This window comes from Mobula hypostoma, chromosome 6 (genome assembly GCF_963921235.1).
Source record: "Mobula hypostoma chromosome 6, sMobHyp1.1, whole genome shotgun sequence".
Lineage (NCBI taxonomy): Eukaryota > Metazoa > Chordata > Chondrichthyes > Myliobatiformes > Myliobatidae > Mobula > Mobula hypostoma.
Window position 1 is genome coordinate 143,632,178 of NC_086102.1, and position 20,931 is coordinate 143,653,108.

Consider the following 20,931-nt stretch of genomic DNA (forward strand, 5'->3'; position numbering starts at 1 on the left):
GTTACGTCCCATGCACGTGGGTGAGCCGGTGTACCTGCCATCTTAGTGGTTCCCAAGGTTTTTTGGGTTACCGCCCCCTTGGGTCCCAGACCACATCCCCAGCTATTAAATAAAAACCTTAAAAAATATTGATATACACTGCAGTGAAAGACAATAGGAACAAATCAGCAAGTGACAAATAATTACAGAAGTTATTTGAAGCTACAAATAAAATTATTTCTTTGTTTAATTACAGTAAGAACAATTTTCATCATCAATTTTAGAGGGAACATGAGTAGTCCCAACTATTCACTACTTAATTGCTTTTTCAACTTTCAATGAGATAGATGGGCTTGGTGCAGTGATAGCTGCTTTGAACATCATGTTGAATATAACTCAGTTCAGGAATTTGAAGTCTGTTTTGTTGCTTTGAAAGAAGTTGGGTGACTGCACTGAAAATGCACTCCACTAAAGAACATCTTCATCCTTTTCCACAGTGCAGGAATGCATTCTGATATTCCCTTCTGCATTCAAAAGTCTTAATTTGAATTTTTTGAATCTTCACTTCAGCTCAAAGTCGTTTCATAGCTAGATCAGTTCTTCCTCCATCCTTCCTGTTAATTCCTAATTACAAGTGTTCAGGAAAGGATTTTGGATTGAATTTGGATGGAGAGGAGATCCTAAAATCTCTATGACATGTCCTTCTGCACCTCACACAGGTGGGCACAGTATACTTGATCATCATCTGGTGTTCTTTCTTTCTCTTCCAACTCAGAGAGGCTCAGAGGTTGGAAAAGGTGGTGACGGCCAGTGTTGCACTTAAGTAGGGCTTACTTGGACAGAAATGTGGAGGCGACTGATTTGACTTTGATAAGATTCACATCATCTCCTTGCAATTGAACATTAATTTCATTAAACTTTGTGAATAATTCTGACAAAAAAGTTAGAATTTTTGAGTTGATTACTGATTGAAGCATTTGAGTCTTCAAAGAATTTTATCACTGTTTCAAAAAGAACATTGAAGTACCTCAGGCAGTTTCCTTTTGAGAACTATCTGGAGTTCTGTATGCAACACCAAGCATTCAAACCGTTCATCATTCTCAATACAAAGCTCTTGAAATAGTTGAGAATTGAGAGCATGGGACTTGATTTTATTTACTGCTGTGATAACAGTATTTAATGATACGTGCAGCATTCAATTAGGTTTTTTGTGACACGATGTCTGAATTACACAGTGAATGGTAAATATGTTAGAAGCAGCTTTTTTCAAGAAAGTAATAACCTTATGATGGCATCCTGTCATTGATGGTGTCCCATCTGTTGCACAAGCAAGAATGTCGGTGAGCGGAATGTCCTTCTCTGAAAAATTGCTCAAGCAACTTGAAATATTGGACTCCCCCTTTGTATCTGTCTCTAGTCCCCTTGGAAGTAACAACTCTTGAACCATGCTTCCATCTTTTATGAAACGAACAAAACCATGAAGCAAAGATGTGTTGCTTGGCAAAGTTGACTTGTTCTACTGTAGAGGAAATTCTGTTCTGCTAAGGATGTTGCATATTTTCAGGCATTTCATCTATTTGTCTTTAAACAGAGTAGTTGCTGTAATTATTTGAACTTGTAACTTATGTAAAACTGTACATGCTTTCTTCTTGCTGGTGCCTTCAGGAACAAGGTACAAGAGCCTTCGGACTCACAGCACCAGGTTTAGGAATAGTTACTACCCATCAACCATCAGGCTCTTGAACAAAGGGGATAACTTCACTTGCCCCATCATTGCAATGTTCCCGCAACCATTGAACTCACTTTCAAGGACTCTTCATCTCATGTTCTCAATAGTTATTGCTTATTTATTTATATTAATGTTTCTACTTATTGCATTTGCACAGTTTGTTGTCTTCTGCATTGTAGTTGAACGCCTTAGTCTGGTGGTCGTTCATTGATTCTATTGTAGATACTATATAGATTTGTTGAGTAAGAAAATGAATCTCGGGTTTTATATGGTGACATATTTTGGCTTTGATAATAAAATTTACTTTGAACTTTGAATTTTTCTTAGCAGAATCAGTTCTTCTCCAATTGTATGGGGCTTTCCAGATTTAGCAACGTTGCATGAATCACACAAGCCATCACTGTTTTATTGTGAAGTGCTATATTTCAGCTACTCCACCATACTGTCTGCACTTTTTGCTTGGTCTGCTCCTGCCATTTTTGTTATGGATTAATGACCTATTGTTTAAGTCCATCCTCAAGCGCTGCGATCAATAAAGGGGAAAGATTTGATGTCATCATAGCTCAGGCAAAACCTGACTCTGCCTGAAGGTACATAGAGTGGGGCAATGATATCTCAATTGGGCTGTGGGCTGGAGAAATGTGGTTAAGACCATTTCAAAGAACAGATTCTGAACTTTACCCCATTGAATGCCATTCCCTAATTCACAGGCATTGTGTGATTAGCGTACGAGAATCATACTACACGGCAATAATGCGTAGGCTAGGCCAAGAAATAAAACAATTTCTTCAGTTCAGATTTCTCATGATATGCCAAATACAGAAGTGTCACATTGTTTTTCAACAACTATAACTGCTTTGAGCAAAATCTAAGAGAACAGTGGGTTAGCAGGAGATGATATGATTATCTGATCAATGTAATCAATTATGAGGCACTGAGGAGCCAATGCTTGTAAGCAATTCATTTCTTAAATAAAGCCTGTAAAATCTTAGCTCTCTCCTTACGACCGAGCGTACCCCCTACCACCTGCTTTATCTTTATTGCCCTCTTAGAAACACCCACCACCTCCAGGAAGGTGATATCTCCCACTTTGGGAACCACTGTTCTGTCTTAACATGAATGAACTCTGATAAAATGTTGATAGTTACATGTTTAAAAATAATTGGGCCCTTTGTGTCACAATGGAACTTATTGATTTTTAGTTTGTAATGTAATCATTAATATCTATAGATTCTGTATTAAGTTGTTAAAACATCGTAGAAGCTGCTTGATACAATTTCAGTTCCAGCACACAAAAGTTGAATTGTATTTCAACAACTGAAATATTTGTAGAAGTAAGTTTTAAATAAATTTAAATTAATGGAGAGATCCAACATTGGAAAGAATTAACCTGTAAAAAGGATTTTGTACTTGATGGTGCAAAATGTATCAAAATTAAAGTGATGCTGATTGGTAGTCATCATTAGCAAATTGTATAGGAGCTTCAGGCAAGGTCAAGATGCACAACGAAACTCAGAAATTGCAAAGTTGCTGTAGGAAATGCACCGCTCCTCTGTTAACATGAAAACTATCTTGTCATCTGCCTTCCCATTGAAATGATTGAGCATTGATTGTCAAAGCACTCTTACAGTGTGTTATGTATTAACTCAAGCTAGTTCAGTCTCTTTGGCACTGAGTAGCAAAAAGCTGCAGATGCTGGATTTCTGAAATAAAAATGGATATTAAGGTCAAGAAGAATCTATGAAGACAAGCAGAACCAACATTTCAGATTGACCTTTCATCTCTATTAAAATCTATAAATTAAACATTAATGGCAGATGGAGTTCAACCTAGGTAAATGTGAGGTGGTTCATTTTGGTAGGTCAAATATGATGGCAGAGTATAGTATTAGTTATAAGACTGTTGGCAGGATGGAGGATCAGAGGGTTCTTGGGGTCCGAGTCCATAGGACACTCAAAGCTGCTGCACAAGTTGACCCTGTGGTTAAGAAGGCGTACGGTGCATTGGCCTTCATCAACAGTGGGATTGAGTTTAAGAGTCGAGAGGTAATGTTACAGCTATATAGGACCCTGGTCAGACCCCCCTTGGAGTACTGTGCTGCGTTCTGGTCACCTCACTACAGGAAGGATGTGGAAACCATAGAAAGGGTGCAGAGGAGATTTACAAGGATGTTGCCTGGATTGGGGAGCATGCCTTATGAGAATGGGTTGAGTGAACTCGGCCTTTTCTCCTTGGAGAGGCGTAAGATGAGAGGTGACCTGATAGAGGTGTGTAAGATGATGAGAGGCATTGATCATGTGGATAGTCAGAGGCTTTTTCCCAGGGCTGAAATGGCTAACATGAGAGGGCACAATTTTAAGGTGCTTGGAAGTAGGTGCAAAGGAGACGTTAGTGGTAAGTTTTTTACGCAGAGAGTGGTGAGTGCATGGAATAGGCTGCCGGCTACGGTGGTGGAGGCGGATACGATGGGGTCTTTTAAGAGACTCCTGGATAGGTACTTGGCGCTTAGAAAAATAGAGGGCTATGGGTAACCTTAGGTAATTTCTAAAGTAACTACATGTTCGGCACAACATTGTGGGCTGAAGGGCCCGTATTGTGCTGTAAGTTTTCTATGTTTCTCTGTTTCTAACAATTTAAGATGTAGAGAAGGGAGAAGGATAGAGTAGACAAAAGTATTCTCTGTGAAAGGGGAAAAATGTATAGACTGAATAGCACAAGTGGTGGTGCTAGCTGAGAAAAGGTGATAAAAGTTATTTTATTTGCAAATGATCCACATTGAATCTCATCTGTGTTTGATAGGAAACATTTGATTAATCTTTACCTTACAAATGTGAATGTGTATTTAGTAAACTACTTAAAAAAGAAAGGAACAAACTGCTGGAGGAATTCAGCAGGTCAAGCAGCATCTGTGGAGAGAAAGGGATGGGTGACTTCTTGCAGCAAGACCTGCTCCAGATTCCTACAATTTGCAGGCTGTTGTATCCCTCTTTCTGGAAAGGAAGTTGGTTAACAATTGGGAAGAAATCCAATGGAAAATTAGAAAAGTTGTTATTTGTTATAAATTTCAAGGCTGTTAATAACAAGATTTGATTATGTCTAGTCCAGCCTTTCATTGTTGTAATTAATTACCTACCTGAACTGCAAGTAGCCATCTACCACAATTTTTATTTGGCATGAATCATTGATGCTGAACGCTGCCACTTACTCCTCTCAGTTCCAGCTATTGGAGGAAGAGACAACAGCCAGTTGCAGCAACAATAAAAGGACACTTTGGTATGGGTTAGGACATAGTGAGTCAGTGCACATGATTGCTGGAGAAGGTATTGAGAACTGGTCTGTCTAGCTGTTAAATGCAGTCATTAGGCTGGAGGAACCTGCTGCTGGGGTTGGATTGGTCTGGCTGCAGAGGCCCAGACACGAGAGGAAGCAAACCACACACACTGTCTGCATTGACTACAACTTATCAATAATCTCCCTGTTATTTTTCTACACATTCGTCTGCCTTGTCCTTTACTTGGCTACAATTTTAAAGTTCCTTCTGTAATTTAAGAATGCTCGCAATCATATTATGATAGGCCTAGCAAAACCATCAGGTAGTATTTCATCGTTATTCATAGAGATTATAAAGGAGAACAGCATTACATATTTAAAACATTTGATTCTGAAAGTTCTGTATGCTTTTCCAACAGGATTAAAATGCCCACCAGCATGCTGGACTGTTTTGATGGAAGATCGACAGACTAAAATTATTCTGGCCAATGGAAAGGATTTGTATGTTTTAGATAATGGATCCTGCCAATGTGTGGTAAGCAGAAAATCTGCCTGAGCATTGTAGGAGAAGCCGGGTATCTAGTGCATTTCACACAAGAAGCTAAATGCTGGTTAAATCGTATTTCAGTATGTGCCATCTTAGTGGTATCTAAGTAGCCTGGGCAACCAAACAGAGATGTAAATCTGAGTGCTACTATTAAATGACAGGTGATATTGAATAGGTAGGATGTGAGCACGGAGATATCATACCCAAAATAGTACTACATCCTGAGTCTAGATGCTGCACTGACCTGAGGCTAGCGAGGTCAGTGGGGTCTCAATTCCTTTAGATAAAATAAGATGCATCTGAAAGGTTTCCCATTGTTATTTGTCATTCCGGATTTGTATGCTTTAGCATCTACTCCTGAAATTACATTGCAACATATTTTAAAAACAAATGGTTATTCTGAAGTTATGAAAGTTGCCAGATAAAGAGACATTTATTTATTCCCTGACATCCAGAGATAATGAATCAGAAAGAAATATATCCGTTTATGATCTTGAAGTGGCAAGACCTCTTTTAAGGTTATGGTGTACTTTTGAAGGTATATTTAACATTGTATTTTAAGAAATACAATAATCAATGTCTGGGTAAAGCTAACTACATTGCCTGGAGCTTGGGATGCTTGTCCAGGAAGAGAGCTAATAGAATCAGTACTTAAAGGGCTCACTATAGCATAAGGAGACACTTTAATGAGCACCATTATTATGTGAACTTCTGCTCTTCCTATTGCTGCACCAGGAACTTTGTGTAATCGCCTCTCTCTCTCGTTGCTCCAGAGACCTGGTGTGACCCCCTGCCTGCTGCAGTAATGAAGTAGTGATCTTAGCACTCCCTGGTTTGGTGTGGAGTGTACCACATTCAAAATGTGTTGAGTCTGAGTGTTTGGGCTGGTAATGGTGGGGCTGGAATGAGTTGTGCAGCAGCTTGGCGGTCAGATGTGAGGCTCGGGACTGCCCTCTGGCTAAGGGGCTGGTGGTGACTCCTCCATGTGTTTTGGACCATCCAGATCCCACAGCTTCTCTTTTCCTCTCAATGGATAAGTTGGAAGCTGCTGCTATTTCCACCTCTGTTTGTCTGGTTTTATTCCCCCCCCCCCCATCACAGGTTTCCCTAGAGTAGTTTCCATAGTCTTTCTGAATTGACTTAAACTGTTAAGTGTATTGCACGTGATTACTAATTGGAAGAACGTTTACGACACATAATGACACATAAAATAATTATTTTGTAGCACATTGCAATTATTCATGAGTTGGTAAGATACGGACTCAAACCAAATATGGTATGCAGCTATTTTCCATTGTTAACTGATAATAAAAAGAAGCATATTATTTTACAGAAGAGAAAATTGGAGAACAAGCCAAACATCAGTACTTGTACGGCAAATAGGTGAAGAGAAATAAAGATTTTTTTTCTGAATGCCAAAATATTAGAGAGAAATGTTACAAAAGCATACAAAAGAATAAGTAAATATAATTTACTTCAAGTAAGCTTTTTCTTTTACAGAGTCCTCCTGGCCTTGGGCCTCAAGTATCTGGATTTACACAGATTGCGATTTCATTCAATTATAAACGGCTTGCTCTGTTCACAGACACTGGCAGCATTTGGATGGGTTCTTCTTCATTGAAGGTGAGCAATCTAAATATGATTGGGCATGTTGCAGCATTCAGACGCTATACTGAATTCTCCAACTTTAGATAATGTTGGGGATGCCACCTGATCTGATTATTTCCAGTATTTTCCATTTTTATTACAGGTTTCCAGCATCTGCAGGTTTTTTTTTGTTTGATTTTTGAAGCATGATTGTAAAGATTTCTTAGCTATTGTGAAGTTATCAAACAGAATCATTGATTGAAGTTAAAAATTTAAAAAACTACAGATACAAGAAATCTGAAACAAAATGAGTCCTAAAACACTCTGCAGATTAGTCAACATTTTTGGGAAGAAAAGTAGAATTTACATTTTTGGTTGGTGACTCTTCATCAGATTGAGGGCAATTATGTAAACATAATTTTACAGGAAGGATTCTAATGTGACAACATGAGCTTGTATGTGGCAAAATCTGTAAGAAAATAAAATACAATGTTGCACTTCATAATGTTGCAGTGAGATTAGCAAAAACTCGATCAGAGAGAGGCCATGAGGTACAGAGTTTTATGGCTCAGATGGCTTAAAAGCATGGCTGCCAGCTGTAGAAAATTAAAATCTGGGCCGCCCAGGAAGCCAGAACTATAGGAGCACAAATGTTTCAGAATATTGAAGGACTTAAGATTACTAAGATAGGCTGAGGTGAGGCAGTTTGGGTTTTAGAAAATAAGGATAAAAATTGTAAAGTTGGGACACAGGAGCCAATGTTGATCAAGTAACTCATGGAAGGAGGGTCCAAGGAAATTGGTGGGACATGAGCAGCTTCTTTGTATGAGCTGTAGTCAACAGGAAGCAGAATGAATGAGGTTGGCCAGGACTGAATTGGAATAACTATCTTCAGGTAACAAAGTCATGTATGTGAATGCTGAATTAGGTGATTATATATGTGAAATAGATTGCTTTACTAATTGTGGGTAGGTGACTGGCTGTTTATCTTGTGTCCTGATACAACACAGGTTGCAAAACAGTTAAGCCTTGTTGGCATGGAGAGAGATTGTTTTGTTGACTCAGAGCAATAGATCTGATAGGCTGTAACTCCCGACAGCCCTGAAGAAGGGTCTCAGCCCAAAATGTTGACTGTTTACTCTTTTCCTTTGATGCTGCCTGGCCTGCTGAGTTCCTCCAGTATTTTGTGTGTGTTGCTTTGGATTTTCAGCATCTGCAGGTTTTCTTGTTTGTTAGACAATAATGATGACAGCTTTAAACATCTAACATTTTGGTTGTGGGCAATTTCTGCTCATGGCTAGTAGTTAAGCTGTCAGACAAGTTAAAAGGTTTGGGACATGAGATGAACGAGGTGGCCTCAGTTTGCATATGGAAAATAAGTGTATTTGGATTTCTTTTTGAAAGGACAATATATGAAGGAGAAGAAAGGGAGCGGGCACAGTTGATCCTTAGAGTATCGGGAAGTCACAATGGAGCAGAAAAGGAAGAGAAGCTTCTACAGGTTGTTCTTGGCAACTAATAAACAAAGCAAGAATGGAAACAGACATCTGTGACCCAACTAAAGTGGACAATAGGTCAAAGCGCTGATGGAGAGAAGTCTGTTCAGATGTCAAGGGTTACAGATGGATCAAGAAAGCGAAGGAAGACTTATTTAGGTTTTTCTACAATCAAATAAAATGCCATTGGAGAATTGTGCAGCAGGTGGAAATTTGATTTGACAGATGTAGAAGCCCACAAGAAATTTGGGCATGGTTTGGGTGACAACATTGCATGGAAGAATGTTGGAGAGTGAATGAAGGAATGGGGCAGTTTTCAAAAATGTCTGGCTATAGCAATTCGGCTGTTTCATTTTGGGCAGAAACCTGCTTAGAGGTGTTGAGGCCTTGACGGCAGGAAAACCAAGCCTGGATTTGAAGCAGTAGCATTGTGTACTTTGGAGGAGTGGATATAAGTTAGATGGTCTAGAAGAGATCCATTTGGGAGGAGTGCTAATTAACTGAGAAAATGAAATAATAATACAAAGGTGTTTTGTTTGGGATATTGTCGAATACTCAGTGTACCTTCTTTATTATTCTAGTTATATAAATATGTAACCAGGATTTCTACTTAAAGTTTCTCTTGCATTTTTCCAGGACGTGTTGTGTGTGATTGACACAAATTTTCAAACACCGCCTAGTCAGTTTGTTTGGTAAGTTGTAGAGTGGCATTGTATTGCTATTTGTGATTCATTGATCAAATGAATTCATTTATTTTTACATCTGTTTCTTGGTATACATAAGTTGATGGTGCCCATTTGAATACTTCTCACCAAAAACGGTTCAACATCCTCTGAGTAAGGATATTGAGGAAATGGGTGAGCAATCTAAAGTGAATTCTCCATTGGTCCCTGCAGAAAAGTAGCTAACAATTAGCTCAACACTCTATAATTTCAAATTTCTCGGTACTTGGAAAAAGGATCTAGTGCTTTTCCGAGTTATATGATGAATAAACTCTTCTAGGGCTTCCAGTGTCAATTAGGATCCCTGATGAAGATGGCAGAGTTTGTCATCGAAATGTCAATTATAATTGTTACCTGTACCCGGCTGGAAGCTTGAAAAGAGTTTATTCTCAGTACTTCTCCACCGAGAATTTCCTCCATATAAGAATTCATTTAAAACATTTGCCATTCTTGAAAGTGTTGAGAATATAAAAGATGTACCTGACTCCTTTTAAATTTGTGATGTCCCTATGAAGGCAGAGTCTCTATTTTATGACGTATTTCAAGGCAGACAATTTGGCATTCTTCCTGATCAGCCCAAGTATGAGAGACTTGGGCTGCCGTACGACTTATCCAGAGAGCTCTTATCTTCGGAAAATTTGAGCGAACGCTTCTTTTCTTCCTCCCTTAAAGGTTATAAAGTGGAACTTACTTGGGGTTAACTGCTTGTCTGTACGCATAAGTTGAGAAGATGAAAGAATTGTAGAATAATTACTTCACAGTAATAGGCTTTTTGCATATTTTGTCAACACTCGCTCTCTCTTTCTCTCCGAACAACTCTCTGATTCCACTCTGGCCTTTTCTCAAAGTTCAAAGTAAAATCAGAGTAGGTGCATGTCACCAAATACGGCCGTGAGATTCTTTTTCTGCGACATACTTAGCAGATCTATAGAACAGTAACTGTGAACAGGATCAATGGACAATAAACTGTACAATGCAGGTATAAGTAACTAGCAATAAATAATGAGCATGAAATAACAAGATAAAAGAGTCCTTGAATGAGTGTAGTTATCCCCTTTTGTTCCAAGAGTCTGGTGTTTGAGGGGTAGTAACTGTTCTTGAGCCTGATGGTGCAAGTCCTGAGACACTTGTACCTTCTACCTGATGGCAGTGGGGAGAATAGAGAATGGCCTGGGTGGTGAGAATCTTTGATGATGGATGCCGCTTTTCTAGGCAACGATTCATGTAAATGTGCTCAATGGTTAGGAGGGTTTTACCTATGATGTACTGGGCCGAATCCACTACCTTTTGTAGGGTTTTCTACTCAAAGGCATTGGTGTTCCCATACCAGGTTGCAATGCAGCCAATCTGCACACTTTCCACCGCACATCTATAGAAATTTGCCAAGAATTTTGACGACGTCCCAAATCTCCACAGACTCCTGAGGAAACGGGCACTGTCATGCTTTCTTTGCAATTATGTTTATATCATGAATCCAGGACAGGTCCTCTGGATAGTGACACCCAGGAATTTAAAGTTACTGACCCTCTCTACCTCTGATCCTGCGATGATTACTGGCTCATGGATCTCTGGCTTCCCTCTCCTGAAATCTACAATCAGTTCCTTGGTCTTACTGACATTGAGTGAGCGGTTGTTCTGTAGTCTTTCAAATTTCTCTCATTATATGGGGGTACTTTGCAAAAAGTAGTAGTGTTCTAATTCTGTTTTAAAGGAAAGGATAATGCATGTTTTTTATTGAATTGATTTGTTTAATCAGTACAAGTTATATGTTTTGATTGTGTTATAATGTTCTTTGAGGAAGATTTTTTTCTTGTCTGTTCTGTGGTTTTCAGAAATCAACAGGTAGTTGAATAAATGTGTAAAATACTCCATCCCTCTTTATTCAACCAATTATGAGCCTTCATTATCAGTATGAATTAACATACTTTTGTATAACCACACTATCTGTATGGTCATTTCAGGTATTATACAGATTAAATTTACGAACAACAATATATAATATATATAATCATCCGTGGTACATTTTTTAAAACTTGCAAAATGGAAACTTAAATTGAAAATTTTTAAACTTTCCTAACATGTTGATATGGATTATCTTATAATTTTCTGTGTTGTGTTTTACAATAAATCTTAAATGCTAAACTCCTTTCTGCCGAAATTTGCAGTGAGCCATTTTGAACAAAAATGGCACAAAGCTTCAACGTTTTCTCATTTAGCATAAGAATACAATGTTAATTTTGATAACCTTTCTTTTTGTCTTCTTAGGTGTAACAGACCAAAAAGCACTAATCCTGCTGTTGTTGGTGTGTGGGATAAATTACTTCTTATAGCTGGAAGTTCAAGGGAGACCATCAAGTATCCTTGTGCTGTTTGGTGCTACCGCTGTCATTGACCCATCTAACGTTTTGACTTGCTTTTAGAACATAGGAATATTATAGTGTAGCCTATCAGGTCAATGCAGAGTCCAAAAATATATGGTGTATATTCATCGCACTCTTAAATTTATCAAAGTAACCTAGTAGCAATGAGTCCACAGGTTGTGGGATCATTTCAGTTTTGAGGCAAGTAAAGTTAAGTGAAGTTATCCCATTTGGTTCAAGAGCCTAATGGTTAAAGGGTAATAACTATTTCTGAACCTGGTGGTGTGAGTCCTGAGGCTCCTGTAATTTCTTCTTGATGGCGACAGTGAGAAGCGAGCATGTCCAGGGCGGTGGGGGTCCCTAATTATGGATGCTGCTTTCCTGAGACAGCATTCTGTGTACACGTACTCATTGGTGGGGAGGGCTTTGCCCATCATGGACTGGGCCGTATCCACTACTTTTTATAGGATTTTCCATTCAAACAAAATGTTTATGCTTGAAGTATATTTATGATGGAGTTTCAAACCTGAGAGCTTATCAAATGAAACAAATTTGAAATGGAATGATGAAAATATGCAATTGGTTTTTGAAATTTCTTTCAGGAAAGAGAAATTTGTATTCGTTCAAATTGACTACCACATGAAATAGCTTGGTAACTGAAAAAAATAATAATGGTTTATTTATGGGCTAGTGTTCATAAACACTGCATATATTTAAATCCTAAACTAAAGATCAGATTTTACCTGGATGAAGATGTTCATTTAGTACCTGAGATAGATGGGGTTCGTATTATCAGCTTTAACAGTCATGAGTTTCTGCATGAGGTTCCAAGTAAGTACTGTGTTTATGATCATTTAAATATTACAAATATGTTACATGTAAAATGGGGATTTTCTAATAAAAACAATGCCAGAGGTGTTGAAAGAGATTTCAGACAAAATACATTAATGATTTGAATGCAGGAAAATAATTTTAGTGCCAAAGACTTTACATTTGAAATGAGATCGTATTTTCATTTCTTTTTACTAAGTCTGCCAGACTTGATAAATAGTTTCAGCATGCTTTGTTATTTCAAGTTTTTGTATTGGGTAAAGCAAGGAATGATTCTTGATAATAAACAAAACTTTTTCACAGAATGGTTATATATTATTTAATACTCCCAGTCCTCATTTGCAGCCTGAATCTTTTTCTCCAACCCCTCTGTTTTCCAATTTTTTAAGACAGTAACCACACTATGGAGAGGAGAAGTTGTTTTCCTGGAAAACATATCACAGTGTTCCATAACATGAATGTGTGTTATTGATGCATGCGCTGAGAAATGCGAGTTGAAACAAAATAAATTTTGTATACTCTATGCCTGTGTACTTTTTCCTCATGTAAATTCTGTGAGAACAAATTTTATTCCACATTTCAAAGTTTTGTGTCTTGTCCGTTTTGTAACAGCATGTTTCCATCACCCGAAAGGCTATAATACGGGATTCATCTGTATTTGGATCATCGATCTCATATTTTTAAAAAATATTTTCTTTGACTTCATTTTATACCTCTGTAAAATGCCCTGAGGCCCTATTAATAAAATAAAGTGCAGCATATTGTTCTAGTTTCATGTATCCTGTGAAAGGAAGATACACCTTTTAATTGTAAATAATCTGATTCAGTTTTTATAATCTGTCTTTTTTATTGACACCATCTAACTCTATTAAAGATTCTTACTGTCCCTTTCAATCTCTTCCATCAGCTATCCATTCGTTTTTGCTGTAACTGGCATTAGAAATTGCTAGACAAGACGATTGCAATTGCTCTTTTTCAAAGGGGTAATTTACTAACTTAATGTAAGATGCTCTTCATCTCAGTGCACCACTATGATTGGGGTAGGATGCCTGGCATGTAAAGAATCATTAATGTAGTATCATCAGATAGCACTCACGGTTTTACTGCGTAAAACTAACATTTTATTTCACAGCAAAAAATGTATCAGCTACACATTTCCTTTATTTAAAAGAAGTGTGTGGTTAACACTTGTTCCCCTCAATATTATTACCGTGTCCCAAATCAGGCACTTATTGTGATTTTACTATTTCTTGATCGTTTTCAGCTGCTTGCCAAGATATTTTCAAAATTGCTTCAATGGCACCTGGTGCACTTCTACTGGAAGCTCATAAAGAATATGAGGTATGCTTTTCTGTTGGCCTTTCCATCAATTTTAAATTTAAAGTAGTTTGCTCTTAATCAAAAGGTACAGCTATTCAGTTTTGGCAGATCATAGTTAGGACAAAGAACGTAACTATTGTCAGACAAAGAACCTATACTTTTTATCTGCAAATAGATTTGATCCTGCACAAAACCATGCTTGTATATCTCCTCGATGGCCATGCTTTTCGTCTTCAGCTTGACATTAGGTTTTTCACACACCTCTCTGAAATGCCTTGTGTCTTTTTTTTCTAGCTTTTCTTTCTGTACCTTTTAAAGATTTCTCTCTTTGTATAAATTCTTTGTTAATAAATTCTGTTAGGAATTGTAACTACTTTTGTAAGTTTTCTTCGCTCTGGTTCACTCCACTCCCCCACTGTACATCAATTTAACACTATTTTCTTTGTCCTTGCCATCTCACAAGGCACATCAGTTCTCTTACTATTGTTTCTAAATTTCAATGAATTCATCGACTACAATCCTTTAAAATTAAAACAAGTCTATATTATTGAAATATGGTTGCAAATTTAGGTCACATCTTTTTAAGTACAGATCCTCCCCAGATTACAAATGCCTGACTTATGACACAGCCCCTATATATGAACGACTGTTGGGGAGACTGATGCCTTTGATTTGCTGGCCACAGCAGCCATCTTCTGACTCCTGGAAACTTGGTTCACGGCTGCATTTCCAACTTGCAAACAAATCATGTTACGGGTTATGCTGCCCCTTAGCCTAGGGAATCAATGTGGTAATCCAATGTTACTTGAATATTCTGTGCACTTTTCAATCTTATTCTAACTCTGTCCCAACTTTTGTTGAGTGTGTTGCAGCCATCAAATTCTAAATTTGTGTATGTTTACAAAATGCAATTAAGTTGGTCAGTAAAACTATTGGAAATCTTTTCTTTGTACTTTTGTCAGTTAAATAAAGATTCACGTGAATTAACATATCACAGATTTTTGTTTTTATTGCATTTTGGAAAATATCCCAACTTTTCTGGAAATGGGGTTTGTACATACCACCTTCTGTGTGGAAAAAGTTGCCCCTCAGGTCCTTTTTAAAGCTTCCCCTCTCACCCTAAATCAGGAGTTCCCAACCTTTTTTTATGCCATGGACCCCTTTCCCTAAATCTATGCCCCTTTAGTTTTGGGCTCCCCTACCTTAAGGAAAAGTCTGTTGCTATGCACCTTATCTATGCCTCTCATAATCGTAAGTGTTTCTGTAAAATCAATCCTTATTCTCCTACATTGTAAAGAATAAAGAATTAACCTGGCCAAGCTCTCCCTGTAACCCAGACCCTCTAGTTACAGAAATATGCTCAGAAATCATTTCTATGTTCTTTCCAGTTTAACCACGTTTTTCCCATGGTACACAGTACTCCAATACCTCAATGATTCATACAACTGCAACATAACATCCCAACTGCTATACTCAGTACCCTGACTGACAACGGCCATTGGAGCTAACTTTCAGACCATCCTACCATGAGGGACTTTGTCAAAGGCCTTGCTAAAGTACAAATAGACAACATCATCGCCCTGCCCTTGTTTACCTTTATTAAGCACAACTTTCCACACAGACGCCATGCTGACTCCTATCAGATTCTTTATATCCAAATGCTGGTAGTTCCTGTTTCTCAGAATTCCCACCAGTAACTTCCCACTACTGATGACAGGTTGACCAGCTTTAGTTCCCTGATTTGTTTTTACTACTCTCCTTAAACAACAGAACAATATTAGCTACCTTCCAGTATTTGTTAACTTTACCAGTGGCTCACAGTGAAGCAAATATCTCCTCAAAAGCATTTGCAATTTCTTCTCTAGCTTTGCACAAAGTTCAGGAATGCACTTGGTCAGGCCTTGGGGATTTATCCATCTTAATGTGCAGTAAAGATGCAAGTACCTACTCCCTGGCAATATGAATTTCCTCCAAAACATTTCCATTGGTTTCCCTTATCTCTTGAGCTACAACAATTTTTCCCTCAGCAAACACCAAGGAGAAAAACTCGTTAAAAATCCTATTCATTTCCTGTGTCTCAAGACATAGGCAGAGCTGCTGATCTCTATGTGGACCCACTCTCTGCCTAGTCACCCATTTACTTTTTATTTAAAATAATATAATTTTGGAGAGCAAGCAACTTTGGTAGATTAAAATTCAATCTTCATTTCTGTTCATAGAAAGAGAGCCAGAAAGCTGATGAATACTTACGAGAGATAAAGGAACAAAACCTCTTGTCTGAGGCTGTACAGCAGTGCATTGAGGCAGCAGGCAATGAGTATGAACCTGAGATGCAGAAAGCTTTGCTAAGGGTAAGATTTATCCGTATACCTCTGTATTCACAGCACAAATGTAGGAGGAAGTAAATTTTTATGTACTTTTTGAAGTAGATTACTTTATCATCATGTACACCAGAATGCAGTGAGATTCTTGTTCGCATGAATCTCCATAGAGTTAACATGCATTGTAATAATAAATACAATAAGTATAACTGAGTCCAAAAACAACAGAATGGTGTAAAGATGGTTCTGGAACAAAAAAAAATCTAATATCACAATAGCAGAATAACTGAGAGTCATTGAATATGGTAGCACCACTAGGAAGGGTCTGTGAAAGAGGCGATTGATTTGGAGTCTGTTAAGAAGCTGTTCTTAAATCCACTTAATCGTTAAGGGCCATCTGATAAATCTTTAATGGCTCTGATGTACTGTAAACCAAAGTTTGTGTTCAATGTCCGATTATTCTTTAATATAATTTATTTTGATGCAAGGTTTACCCAAGTTAACAAACTGCAAATATGTGTCTAAATTGTGGGTTATTTCTAATTTGAATTTAGTAGCTTAGTTTATTCAACCTAATAAACATTCAAAGAACACCACTAACATTTCAAACTAAAATTGTGAATTTTAAATGTCCTGTACTTTTAGGAATCCTCTAAATTAGGATTTTAATGTTGATACCTTAAATCCTAATATGCAAGTCAAAAATGGTGTTCACTTCTGTATGGACTCTACTACTGTTTGAGAAAGAAAGCAAGTAAAACTGATTAGTCTAGGCTTCCATAAAGTGTTCAGATTCTTTTCAGTTTTCATCCAAACTTTATTTTACTGTTGTTTTATTTCCTTAACAAACTAAACACAAACATATTTGGTGATGAAGCAATGTTTATTTAGCTTTGCACTGACATTGCATTTCTAATGTGTTAATTTAAAGAATTTGAGTCAGCAGGGAAACAAAAGGAAATAGAAAGGGAAATAGTTGGCTTTTGTTAGTAAACCTGTGATCCAGCTAGTCATCCTAACTAGCAATTCTCCATCTACTTCTCTTCGATAATTAGATTGTTTCAGCTTGTGTGGCAATGAATGCCACAGTGGTTAAGTGTGTTGAGAAGAGAGGCAGAAGTACATTAAGGTTGAAACAAAATAAATATACAGATAAAGGACCTTTTGGAAGATAATGACCATAATGTTCTAACAGTGATTTTAAGTCAACTTCTAAGATATTGGTGTGGCAAAGTAGAAGGCTTTGATGTGTTCATTAGTTTTTCTTTGAAACTGTGAAAGCAATTTTGTGTTGTGCTTCTACTCAGCTTTATTGAAAAATTATCAATAGTTAGAAACATAGAACCATAGAAAACCTACAGCATAATACAGGCCCTTCGGCCCACAATGCTGTGCCGAACATGTACTTACTTCAGAAATTACCTTGGGTTACTCATAGCCCTCTATTTTTCTAAGCTCCATGTACCTATCCAGAAGTATCTTAAAAGACTCTATCGTATCGGCCTCCACCAGTAGCCCATTCCACTCACTCACCACTCTCTGCGTAAAAAAAACTTATCCCTGACATCTCCTCTGTACCTACTTCCAAACACCTTAAAACTGTGCTCTCGTGTTAGCCATTTCAGCCCTGGGAAAAAGCCTTTGACTATCTACACGATCAATGCCTCTCATCATCTTATACACCTCTATCAGGTCACCTCTCATCCTCCATCGCTCCAAGGAAAAATAGTTGAGTTCACTCAACCTATTCTCATAAGGTATGCTCCCCAGTCCAGGCAACATCCTTGTAAATCTCCTCTGCATCCTTTCTATAGTTTCCACATCCTTCCTATAGTGAGGTTATCAGAACTGAGCACAGTACACCAAGTGGGGTCTGACCAGGGTCCTATATAGCTGTAACATTACCTCTCAGCTCTTAAACTCAATCCCATGGTTGATGAAGCCCATTGCACCGCATGCCTTCTTAACCACACAGTCAACCTGTGCAGCAGCTTTGAGTTTCCTATGGACTTGGACCCCAAGATCCCTCTGATCCTCCACACTGCCAAGAGTCTATATTCTGCCATCGTATTTGACCTACCAAAATGAACCACCAAGCACTTATCTGGGTTGAACTCCATCTGCCACTTCTCAGCCCAGTTTTGCATCCTATTGATGTCCTGCTGTAACCTCTGACAGCCCTTCACACTATCCTCAACACCCCCAGCCTTTGCGTCATCAGCAAACTTACTAACCCATCCCTCCCCTTCCTCATCCAGGTCATTTATAAAAATCATTAAGAGAAGGGGTCCCAGAACAGATCCCTGAGGCACACCACTGGTCACCGACCTCCATGCAGAATATGACCCGTCTGCAACCACCCTTTGCCTTCTGTGGGCAAGCCAATTCTGGATCCACAAAGCAATGTCCGCTTGGATCCCATGCCTCCTTACTTTCTCAATGAGCCTTGCATGGGGTACCTTATCAAATGCCTTGCTAAAATCCATATAGACTACGTCTACTGCTCTACCTTCATCAATGTGTATAGTCACGTCCTCAATAAATTCAATCAGGCTCGTAAGGCATGACCTGCCTTTGACAAAGCCATGCGGACTATTCCTAATCATATTATGGCAGTCCAAATGTTCATAAATCCTGCCTCTCAGAATCTTCTCCATCAACTTACCAACCACTGAAGTAAGACTCACTGGTCTATAATTTCCTGGGCTATCTCTACTCCCTTTCTTGAATAAGGGAACAACATCTGCAACCATCCAATCCTCTGGAACCTCTCCCATCCCCATTGATGATGCAAAGATCATTGCCGGAGGCTCAGCAATCTCCTCCCTCTCCTCCCACAGTAGCCTAGGGTACACCTCGTGTAGTCCCAGAGACTTATCCAACTAGATACTTTTCAAAAGCTCCTGCACATCCTCTTCCTTAATGTCTATATGTTAAAGCTTTTTAATTCATTGTAAGTCATCCCTACAATCGCCAAGATCCTTTTCTGTAGTGAATACTGAAGCAAAGTATTCATTAAGTACCTCTGCCATCTCCTGTGGTTCCATACACACTTTTTCACTGTCACACTTGATTGGTCCTATTCTCTCACGTCTTATCCTCTTGCTCGTCACATACTTGTAGATTGTGTTGGGGCTTTCTTTAATCCTGTCAACCAAGGCCTTCTCATGGCCCCTTTCAAAATTTCAAAATTCAGAAGTTCAAAATTTTAATAATGTTACAGAGCAATGGATGAAGTTAACTGAAAACTTACCATTAAAGTTGGGAATTTTCCATTATTTTGTTGTGTGAGTTGTATGAAAAACATTGATTTGGTAGGAGTAACTTCAGATGTTTTGGAATCAAGGCTACAATATGTTGCAACACATGCTGGGGGACCCCAGCAGCTTAGGCAGCATCCATGGAAATGAATAAGCAGTTGACGTTTCCGGCCGAGTCTCTTCAGGACTGGAAAGGAAGGAGGAAGATGCCAGAATAAAAAGGTGGGGGAGTGGGAGGAGGCTAGTTGGAAGGTGATCGGTGAAGCTAAGGGGGTAGAAAAGTAAATGGCTGGAGAAGAAGGAATCTGATAGGAGAGGAGAGTGGACAATAGGAGAGAAGAAAGGAGAAGATGATTCAGGGGGAAGTGATGGGCAGGTGAGAAGAGATAAAAGGCTATAGTGGGGAATAGAGGAAAAGGGGACGGGGGAGGGAGGAGAAATCAATATTCAGGCCATCAGGTTGGAGGCTACCCAGACAAGAGGAAGCCAGGGACCGACATGTTTGAAGGAGACTGGGAGTGGAAATTAAAATGTTTGGTCTCCAGCAAGTTCCAATTCTGGCAGATGGACTGGAGGTGCTCGACAAAGCAATGCCCCCATTTAAGACATGTCTCACCATTGTAGAGGAGGCCGCATTGGGAGCACCAGACTTAATAGGTGGCTCCGGCAGATTTGCAGGTAAAGTGTTGCCTCAAATGAGGAACTGATTCGTGCTCTGAATAGAGGGAGAGAGGGAGGAGGTGAATGGGCAGGTGTAGCATTTAGGCTGCTTTCAGGAATAAGTGCCGGGAGGGATGAATGGACAGGGGAATTGCAGAGGGAGTGATCCCTGTTGAATGCTGGTGGGGGGGTGGGTGAGGTAAAGATATGTTTAGTGGTAGGATCTCTTTGGAGATGGTGGAAGTTGCAGAGGATAGTATGTTGGATGTGAAGGCTCGTGAATGGTTGGTAAGGACAAGAGGAACATTATCACTGTTAAGGAGGTGGGAAGATGTGATGAGCACAGATGTTCAGGAAGTGGAGGAGATGCAGGTGAATGCAGCATCAATAGTAGAGAGAGAGAAATCCCATTCTTTGAAGAAGGAGGGCATCTCAGATGTCCCAGAAAAGAAAGCTGAATTCTAGGAACAGCTGCGGCGGAGGCAAAGGAACTTAGAGAAGGGAGTAGCATTTTTACAAGAGGTATGGTGGGAAGAGGTATAGTCAAGATAACTGTGAGAATCAGTAGGGTTATAAAAGATGTTGGTTGACAGTTTGTCTCCAGAGATGGAGACAGAGAGATTGAGAAAGGGGAGGGAGGTGTCAGAAGTGGACCAAGTGAATTTAAGGGTAGGTTAGGAGGTAGAGATTGTTACGTACCCTGTAACTGGGTTGCCAAATGGATCACTCAGTTGGAGTCTGGATTATTAGAACTAAGAAAGTTTTATTAAAGAAACAAGCAACACAGTACTCTAATCAAAAGGATAATAAATGCAACAGTTCAGCAATGATAAACACACATGTACACAG

The 20,931-nt window shown here is 38.8% G+C and overlaps 1 protein-coding gene across 2 annotated transcripts in view; it reads left to right on the forward strand.

Moving 5' to 3' along the window:
- vps16 (VPS16 core subunit of CORVET and HOPS complexes) overlaps positions 1-20,931 on the forward strand; it is a 77,801-nt gene that overhangs the window by 4,990 nt on the left and 51,880 nt on the right. For both annotated transcript variants that reach the window (XM_063051890.1, XM_063051891.1), the window contains 7 exons: positions 5,398-5,513; positions 7,026-7,148; positions 9,245-9,300; positions 11,596-11,685; positions 12,427-12,521; positions 13,786-13,862; positions 16,061-16,192. In XM_063051890.1, coding sequence (XP_062907960.1) covers positions 5,398-5,513; positions 7,026-7,148; positions 9,245-9,300; positions 11,596-11,685; positions 12,427-12,521; positions 13,786-13,862; positions 16,061-16,192 — 689 coding nt within the window. The remainder of the gene's footprint in view (positions 1-5,397; positions 5,514-7,025; positions 7,149-9,244; positions 9,301-11,595; positions 11,686-12,426; positions 12,522-13,785; positions 13,863-16,060; positions 16,193-20,931) is intronic.